Source organism: Haliotis rubra, unplaced genomic scaffold (genome assembly GCF_003918875.1).
Source record: "Haliotis rubra isolate DU_JTF1 unplaced genomic scaffold, ASM391887v1 Scf129, whole genome shotgun sequence".
Lineage (NCBI taxonomy): Eukaryota > Metazoa > Mollusca > Gastropoda > Lepetellida > Haliotidae > Haliotis > Haliotis rubra.
This window is the reverse complement of record NW_025765214.1, coordinates 2,031,448-2,041,379: the sequence shown is the minus strand read 5'-3', so window position 1 is coordinate 2,041,379 and position 9,932 is coordinate 2,031,448. Positions and strand designations below refer to the sequence as shown.

The following is a 9,932-nucleotide window of genomic DNA, read 5'->3' as shown; positions in this document are numbered from 1 at the left end:
TCCTCTTCTGTGAAGAGAGAATCAGTCAGACATGTATTTCTTTGACTGTGTGGATATCTCAGTCACTTAAAGGATAGCTACTTAAAAGTTTGACGTTTAAATGATCTTTTACTAATGTCTCCTGCCTTTTAATTATGTAATTTGAAATGAATATGGGAGTGATACCGTAGTTCTGTTATAAATTGTGTAATGTGTCTTAGCCGTATCAAAAAATAATTGAAAACTACTTTTAAAGAAAAATGTGCTATATTTATAGTTGCTAGGCATTTTTTGTCAACAAGACATTTTATAGCTCAAATAGTACTGCAGTGCAACTTTAAGAACATTAATTCAAGATAACATTACCAGCCGCTGTCAGAATTACGTTACAGTCCTCCAACCACCCCTGCGGTAATAAATAGGGTCACACTGCAGTCGTGTTAACACATAACGTCCCACAATCTGCATCAACCTTGACCAAACATCGCAGCACAAAGCTATTTTACGACGTTTATTCTTGCTGGTCGTCACAAACGAAGACAAGGACAGGTTACTATTTGTGTGTATTGTATATGTATATATATGATTCCCAACAGTCAAATTGTCATACAATGTGTTATTTATCTCATGGAAAAATGACTGATCACCGACCGTATAATGTTTGATATTTTAAACAAGCCTCCTAACGTCTGAAACAAGCGGTTCTGTGAAACGTTTTACTGATTATATTTTCATGCTATCAGGGTCAACATGTTTGGACATTTGCTGTGCGTTGTAGTTTCAAAACTGGAATGTCTCTTGCCAGCTCCATAAGCAGGTTATGTGCATTGATGGTGGAATTAGTTCATTTTTAGTTGTCATGTTTTCGGAAACATATATGTCCGTCATGGATATATTTCCTCTTTCTGTTTTAGACATCTGTGTCCATTCTGTGACGTTGTAACAGGATGTTGACTGAGATTATACTGGGTGCAGCCGTTGTGCTGTTTATCGACAACATTTATCAGTGGAAACGGAAGTATAGCAAGATGCCTCCAGGTCCAAAACCACTACCAATACTGGGCAATTTCTTAGACATAAAGGAAGCTACACTGATCAACGATCTAACGCGATTGGGTTCGACATACGACGGCATATTCACGATCCATTTCCTAATGACGCCAGCACTCATTCTGGACCAGTTCCACACCATCAGAGATCTCCTTTTATCTCCTGCATATGCTGACATCTTCAGTGGACGGGTTAATTCATGCTTTAGCGAGTATTTGCTTCCGGATGATTTGATGTTCCAGACGGCTAGTGACAAACAGCAATACCTGAGAAAACTTACCTTTCGAGGAATAAAACAATATGGAACTGCACTGAAAAACGTTGAGCATCTTGCCCAAACTGAAATACAAGAAATGATCAACAGGTGCAGAGAACGAAATGGAGTCTCTTTTGACCCGTGGGATGACCTGAATCAATATGTCTGCAACGTGATCTTGGTTTTGGTAAGTTCTTGCCTTCTTCTGAAATATCTTCAATAATAGATAGGAAGCATTGTCTCTTTTACTTGTTGATACTAATAACGGATTGTGTGTCAATGTGCTGCAAAGCTGGCGTCACTTCAGCAACATATCTTTACATAAATGACCGTAACATTGACCCGTGTCAATTCACACTATAGGCACACGTGGTGAGCAGCCTCCTCGTGGTGTGTTCTGGGTAACGCTAATAGCTTTTTCCCCCGTGTTGGCAGAATAGGTCCTCAGCACCCCATTGCTGGTCGTAAAAGGCGACCAAATTGGGCAACCTGTTTGCCGTAGGTTGCGCCCCTATGTCGGTGGAGGGCGGGAGGGCAGTAGGAGACTGGAACCATGTTCCGTTTGCCCAACACACCACTTCGACCCTTACTTAACCTAGACGGGTGGTAGATTCTATCAATCGGCTGGCCACGCCATGCCCTGAGCATGGAAATGTTGATGTTGACATTATTATGCTTAAATTGTATGTTGACACTGAATATTGTGCTTATTCTATAGCCAGTATACTATTTGCCTAGAGACCCATGGCATAAGGCGATGGCTCATGGGCCAATCTGGTGGTATCGACCCCTGAATTCTGTGTTTCTGGAGAAATGGGTCATGAGCCGAACCAGTCTGGCACGTGTTCTTTTGGATATCATAGCTATTCATGTCTTTATTTACTTCCGCTGTAACTTCGTCCTTGTTGACACTCGATGGCATTCTAAATCTCAAAGACGACAACAAATTATTGACTTATAAATCGGATATTGCTAACAAACTTGGTGAAAATTTCACTAAACATTATTCCTCTTCAAAATTATGTACCTCAATTCCAAATATATTTTAAAAAAAGAACAGGAAAAGAAAAGCTATTATTTTCAATTCAGAAAATGGGTAAGATTACAACAAAATAATTACTGTTCATGAGCTCCATGCTGCCCTTGGGCAAGCTCATGATACTGCTACAGGTTCTGATAACATCCACTATCTGCTCCTGAAACACTTATCAGAACCATATTTCGAAAGTCTTCTATTCATATTTGATGATATCTGGACATCTGGACACTTTCCACCATCATGGCGTGAAGCAATTGTTGTTCCAATACTCAAAATCTGGTTGGGATCATACTGATCCTTCGAATTACAGACCAGTATCCTTAACAAGCAACACCATGAAACGCATGGTCAATGGTAGACTAACATGGTACTTGAATCAAATAATTTAATAACTAATATTCAGTGTGTATTTCGAAAAATCGAAGATTTTAAACGATTTACATGATTTTGGATTACGAGGCCGTATGCCCTGAGTTCATATCCAAGTTTTTAACTGACAGGAAATCCTGTGTGATCATTATGATCCCTAGTGTGGTGGTCTACCTTCAGTTGTTGGCGATATATAGCCTGTTTTTATCTTGTATTGTCCTAATAGTGCTATTAGTTTTAACCTTCCACACTAGTTTTAAATCTAATTGTGATATTCTAGTTGTTTTACTGTTCTTCGATGATAGGTTTTATAATATACACATATTCCATTTCAATGTAAAATGTTCTCGTCACGATATGTCTGAAATATTGCCGATGTGACGTTAACTATTAACTCACTCACTTCAGTTGCTGGTGATCTATTGCCCGTTATTTATTTTGTGTTGTCCTGCATTATAGTATATTTGTTTATTTACATGCCAGTTTTATACTGTCCTTCGTTGACATGGACTTTTTATACTTTTACCTATAATTATTATTAATATATCTTGATATCGCTGAAAAACTGCCGCTGTGACAGGTTGTAAGGAATAAACGTATTTATTATTAATATATATCATGTTTAGTCACAGTGTGGCTGAAATATTGCCGATGTGACTCTAAATACTCACTCATCACTCCCTCACACACTCACGTGTGTCAATTCACAGCTAGTATATTTCATTTCAGGTTTGTGGGCAAAGATTTCAACCTGGCCATAAGACACTGGAGATTTGTGCCAGAAAAACCCAGATGCCTTTGATGTCCTTTTACTCCACAAGAACCAGTTTCTAATTGACAATGTCCCGTTGAGTGTGACGCTGATACCGCAAATCAGAAACGCTTGTCAGTCCATGAAGGATGGTTACCACTATTTTACCGAAACTGTTGACAAAATAATACAGGTAATGTATACAAACCAATACTCAGAAATGTTGAATTAATGTTAAGTAAAACACGTCTGATATGACGCTGTAGAACTAATGGTACTGTGTGTACTTTGCTAACAAATGTCACGAATATTGTAGTTTAATAAGGAAAGCAGGCAACTCTGATTGCAAATGAGGTGTAACAGATTGAATATAATTTTGAAGGAATCCAAGGGCACGACGCCCAACTGTCTCTACACCTTGCTTTTACAAGAGCATGCGGAGGATCGATATCAACGAAAAATAGCAAAGGTGTTCTGGTGGATTCGGTGCTTGCAGGTAATACTGTAAAAAAAAAACGATGTAGTATGACGACCTTCTGAGTCACACATCTCTGTCTGTACAAGACATAGTTTTGTATTTTTCCTGTTATTTTCCCAAGAAAGGTAAATAATAATCACTTCACAGATGCCAGGTCCCAAATTAAATCACTATTTTCTATTATGTGGATAGGTGTTATCACAACAAAACCAACCATGTACACTGCCCTAGCTGCAATGGTAAACTTTCCTGAGGTCCAGAAGAAGATCCAGGAGGAGATCCAGAGGGTGGTTGGAAAGGACCGACTTCCTGGTTTGGAGGACCGGAACAAAATGCCCTACAGCAGGGCAGTGGAATTAGAATTATATCGCTACTATACTCCAATCGGTGCAGCTGGACCAAGGAACACTACCCAGGACTGCAGCTATAAAGGTTACAGCATCCCAAAGGGCACAAAGGTACGTGTTTGAAGTACTGAAGGGCAACATATCCGCTTAATACTTTTGAAAGAAAGTAGCAGCTCTTGCATTTTTGTGTGATGTCATTTTGGAGCCAAGATGTATGATTGTATATGGATTTAGAAAATGATACTTTCATTCCTGATGTGTTGGGAATTTTACGGACACGTCCATATCTTGCAAGCGTTTTTCATGATTTGACGTGAATATGGTCTTGGTAAAATTTGAAAAGTACAGTTGACACCTGTTAGTGTGTTGCTGTACATTACAGTGATACGAGAATAGCCAGTTTTGATATTGTTTTAAACTCAATTAAACATGTTTTCTTTTACATGCGGCGTCTGTCACACATGTAACAGCTACGTGCAATTTGCATGTTGATGTTGACATGAGCTCTTAACCTTCATAGACAAGCAGACAATCACGATATCAACAGACAAACGACGTTGATGACAAACGACGAGCTTGTCGACCAAGGGCAACAACTGGCGCACAAGACCTTTCATCAGAACGAGCAGTAAACGTGGTCAAAGTGCAAATGTCAGATTTGAGATGAGCTTTACAACGTTATAGATGTTAACGTCTGTAGACACACGATTCGTAATCAGTAGTACAGAAGGAATCAGCTTGCCCGACATCGACCTGTAATCCCACGATTGACAGACCGGCTCCTGCAAGACGCCGTTGGTGTCAAGAGCTGCAGCGCTGGACCAAACGTTTTGGGGCAAACGTTAATATGTTTTTAGATGAACTGAGGTTGACTTTGTTCTTCAATGACAGATTGACAGGGATGAGCGTTTTCATGCCGTTAAGGTTAGACAGAACGATCGTTTTGCGGGTGGTTCAGTAACGGTGAGGGGTGGAATCTCATGTTATTTGTTATTCACGGACGTTTCACTGGGTAGTACTACCGTAACAACATTTTTGAGGCACACGTTGTGCCATCGACGCGCTAACATGGACGTTGTTTTGTGCTTCAGGATGAAAACGCAGGAGCACACGCGTATTGTTACCGACTCCCTCAAGCAGGAGAACATTACCATGGCCAACACTCAGTCGAGATGTATTGACTCTCACTCTCGCTGTTATGGCACATATTGGGATAGCTACTGTTACATTTTAATGCTTTGGAATGACATATACTAATAATATCATCAAAGTAAGTTTAGCATATGGTTAGCTGAACATTTTTGCCATATGTTTCTTATTTCATATGGTAAAGTGCTGAGCCACGGATTCTCACCCCGCGTCGGAATACTGAGTGTTCGCTGACTATGTCTTGGCTGACGTCGATGTGGCTGGTGATATTGACGGCCAGTGATATGATGATATCGTAAACACATTCGAGGCAACAACCTCATGCAGAATGTGATGGATAATTATATCAGACTGGTATCGAAAAAGCGTAAACACCATGACGTGTCTCAGAATGATTTGCAGTATCTGATGTGCCAATGAAACTTGTTATCCCCCGCAACGCGTTTTGCGGGGGGTATTAAAATGGACTCCGTCCGTGCGTCCCTCCGTCCGTCCTTCCGTGCACATTTGTCTTTTCCGGAGCAGAACTCTAAAACCGTTCACTATTTCTTCACCAAACTTGGCACATAGATAGATCTGGTGGTGTACTGGTGCCTTTTTGGTAGTTTTGGAATTCTGAATAAAATATTTTTGCCATTTCCATGGCAACAAGTTTGACTTAGCCTGAAATTGGTGGTAGTGCTCTTTTCCGGAGCTGAACTCTAAAACCGTTCACTATTTCTTCACCAAACTTGGCACATAGATAGATCTGGTGGTGTACTGGTGCCTTTTGGTAGTTTTGGAATTCTGAATAAAATATTTTTGCCATTTCCATGGCAACAAGTTTGACTTAGAATGAAATTGGTGGTAGTGCTCTTTTCCAGAGCTGAAGTCTAAAACCGTTCACTATTTCTTCACCAAACTTGGCACATAGATTGGTGTCGTGGTGTACTGGTTCCTTTTTGATAGTTTAGGAATTCTGAATAAAATATTTTGGCGTTTCCATGGCAACAAGTTTGACTAAAACAGAAATTAGTAGTAGTGCACTTTTCTGGAGCAGAACTCTTAAAACCGTTCAATGTTTCTTCACCAAACTTGGCACATACATAGATCTGGTGGTGTACTGGTGCCTTTTGGTAGTTTTGGATTTCTGAATAAAATATTATTGGCATTTCCATGGCAACAAGTTTGACATAGACTGAAATTGGTGTCAGTGCTCCTTTCTGGAGCAGAACTTTAAAAACCTTTCAATACTCTCCTTCCACTTTTCTTTATACACACCTAAATATTTGACATAATCAAAACTCGTAGACATAATCATGAAGAGTATTTTGCCATTGCGGGGGATATTGATGACTTTGTCTTCTTCTTGTTATATTTTCACCGGTTGACCCCAGACCTAGCCTCAAAAGATTGGGTCCACTCTCTTTGGATCGTGTCATTCACTAATCTATACATGATGATTAGTTAGTGAAAATAATAGAGAAAAAAATGACCTGGTGATCATTTATCAGTTAAGGGTGCCTTGGATTTACGTCAGTTTGTTACATTCTTGTCAAGGTAGTGTCCCAAAGAATCTTAAACAAAGCAAGGGATATTTAAAAATGTTCACTAAGAAAGGGAGTGATTTAAAATGTTCACGAAGAAATAGCTGAACATCTCAATGGTCAAAAGGTCACAGAGCTTAAGCGTTTACTGCTATCAAGGTGAAAACATTATCACTTCTTTTTTTGTTAACATTACCAGCACCATATCTTCCTGAACGTGTCAAAACGATTCAGAGTAAAAAAGAAAGTGTCTTATGCTGCTAAAATTGCCAAGCAATGTTTCTTTATCAGTAAACAAGACACCGGCAGATCTTCCTACAAGAATACTGAAACCACCTTCTGTACCAAATACTGTCCCTTGTGGTTCATGCAACTGCTCTGTACACAGTTCAAATATAAGTAATGCTAGGTTGTTCCCCTCGAAATTATTGTTGAAGTCATTGCCAGTTATTTCTACAGTGTACACTTGAATCCATTCTAATAGCACATAGATGAATGATCATGCAACAACCATTTTTACAGATTCATTGCAGCTATTGCAGCTATTTAGGAGGTAATAATTACAGGAATGATATTTTACAATATTCTTAAACTAAACACCATTTCGATTACTAAATATATCTCATGTGATAGTATATGGGTTCCATTTTATGCACCCCTGAGAGGGTACGTAAGTCCCAAAACTTTCAAAGTAAAATTTGAACTTACCAGATTTTTAAAAGTAGTATTTTTGTTAATTTGAATTTTCCACCACAATCGCCAGCGGCTGGAGGGATGTTGTAAATCCAGCTGAGTCCATGCAGGTAGCAAAAGCACTCTACGTCCCCATGGACCCTAGTATGGTGACCTTCTTTCAGTTGCTGGTCACCTTTAGCCTGATTTTTTCATATTGTATTTTCTTCGTAAATAAAATAATTTTAGATTAACATGCTAGTTTCAAACACCATCTGTGATACTCTCGTTATTTTACAGTCCTTCGATGACTGGTTATTTAACAACTTATATTTATTGTGTATGGAAAATCTTTCTCGTCACTAAATGGCCGAGGTGACGTTAATAATTGAACTCACTCATTCAATCCATTTTATGTATTCTCTGATCTGTACTCAGTTTACTAGGAAAACAATGAAACAAAATAAACCCAAATGATATTGGACGTTTGATTAGAAATTCTTGTCAAATCTTCGAATGTCTATGTAGGACAGAGGCCGATTCATGAGTATTACTTTCCATGGTAAAGGACATGAAGGATAGTGAGCCAATCATCTAACGAAATCTATCTGACGTTCAACGACTAATCTGACTTCCTTGTTACACTGTAAAACTATTTATATCATTAAAGATATAGACTATCAATAGATGTAACAACTGTATATTGAACATCCCTCACTTTATTAACAGAACAGATTCATTGAAAAGTTATCTGTCGTCATAACGTTATCCAAGGGTTTTGTAGTACACTTGTATTCTCTGACATTAGGACATAATGCATTGTTAACAATGACTAGAATCTTTCTTTTATGAAGGTTATTTACAACGTATGGCGTGTACACCACGACGAATCATTTTGGGAGAATCCCTTCACGTTTGATCCAACCAGATTCTTGGATGATAATGGCGACCTTCTGCCACCGGAGGATGAAAAGCGTCAGAGGTAAACCTGCATAAGTCAGCCTGCATACAGTCCAATTTAGGATTTTCAGCAGGGAGAAAGAAAGCTTATACACAAACAGGTCCCATAGGTTGAATACATACTTGTGAAATAAAACCTAACTATCCTTTCATAGCTGTTGAATACCTTGCGTTTGGTTATCCTTGGTTTTGCCTCCTAAAAAGCTTCATCATGCCATACCTGCTAGTCGGTGTTGGTGTATCTGGCGTACATTCTTTTCCTCCGAGAAAATGCAGTATTGAAGATGTGTCAGAAGATTTATTGGGAGCTTCCCGTCGAACAAAATCGGTGACACCCTTTGGCACGATGTGTTCAGGCATTGTCATCGGTGGCATAATATATATTACTCATATTGTAGAGATGTCATTATACAGGCTACCATCGAGAAATTACACTGTTTAATTTGCAATTATTCGGACAACTTGGGATACCCTCAAAACAAATTGTACCAACACTTTGCTATTTTTACTGATCATGGGGAGACTATCTTGGAGACAGGCTTAAGCGTTTGCTTAGTTCGTTTGCATTACGATTATGAATACCCTTTTAAAGCGCACACATTGACTGATGGGTGTATCACGTGCTGTTCTTACATAATATAAACGTTCATTGTGATTAGATGTTTCTGATCGGATACAACGGCATGGGACTATAAATATATACCTCAATCACAAGTACATTCAAATCATTACATTTTGTAGGCAGTATAAAATGCACATAATTTGTATTACTTTTGCAGGCTGTTGACGTTTGGTGTCGGAAAGCGTTCTTGTATCGGTGAGAAGCTGGCCCGAGTAAGGATATTTCTTGGACTAACGTCGATCCTGCAAAACTTCGACTTAGCTTCGTGATCCGTCGGAGCCGTTCCCTTCATCCGACCCAAACACATACGAGACTACATTTATGTTACAACCGCATCCATACAAGCTGCAGTTCAAACCTAGACATTGAAAGTCGCATTGTCCCTGTTTACGACCCAGATATGTTTTGAGATTTGTCATGTTTAGAGCTTCTAACATGAGCCATTCTTAACCCTAAACCCCACGTAAACCCCTAAGGTTGTATACGTGTATCTCGACAGGAACTAATTGCAGTCATTATAGTTATGGATATACATGTGACGTCTTCATAATCAACCCATGTGACAAGTATATTATCAACTTCGACTAATTCCAAATGGATTTAATATATGTAAGCTTAGTCAATGTTTTAATTTTGTGATTAATCTGGACATTTCATTCCACATATTTTCTGAGGAACTGTCAGTGAGATCGTGATATGTTATTCCTTGAAAGACAAGCAACAAGCCTGCGTAA

At 39.0% G+C, this 9,932-nt stretch overlaps 2 protein-coding genes across 2 annotated transcripts; both read left to right on the top strand.

Moving 5' to 3' along the window:
• Positions 1–899: 899 nt before the first annotated feature.
• LOC124266968 (cytochrome P450 2A8-like) lies at positions 900–3,527 on the top strand. Its single transcript, XM_046701821.1, has 2 exons — positions 900–1,472; positions 3,423–3,527. The coding sequence occupies exons 1-2, from the start codon at positions 927–929 to the stop codon at positions 3,525–3,527; spliced, it is 651 nt and encodes a 216-aa protein (XP_046557777.1). The 5' UTR covers positions 900–926.
• A 387-nt stretch (positions 3,528–3,914) lies between these two features.
• LOC124266967 (cytochrome P450 2U1-like) lies at positions 3,915–9,467 on the top strand. The gene is made up of 4 exons (XM_046701820.1): positions 3,915–3,940; positions 4,115–4,380; positions 8,471–8,598; positions 9,356–9,467. The coding sequence occupies exons 2-4, from the start codon at positions 4,138–4,140 to the stop codon at positions 9,465–9,467; spliced, it is 483 nt and encodes a 160-aa protein (XP_046557776.1). The 5' UTR covers positions 3,915–3,940; positions 4,115–4,137.
• Positions 9,468–9,932: the final 465 nt, after the last annotated feature.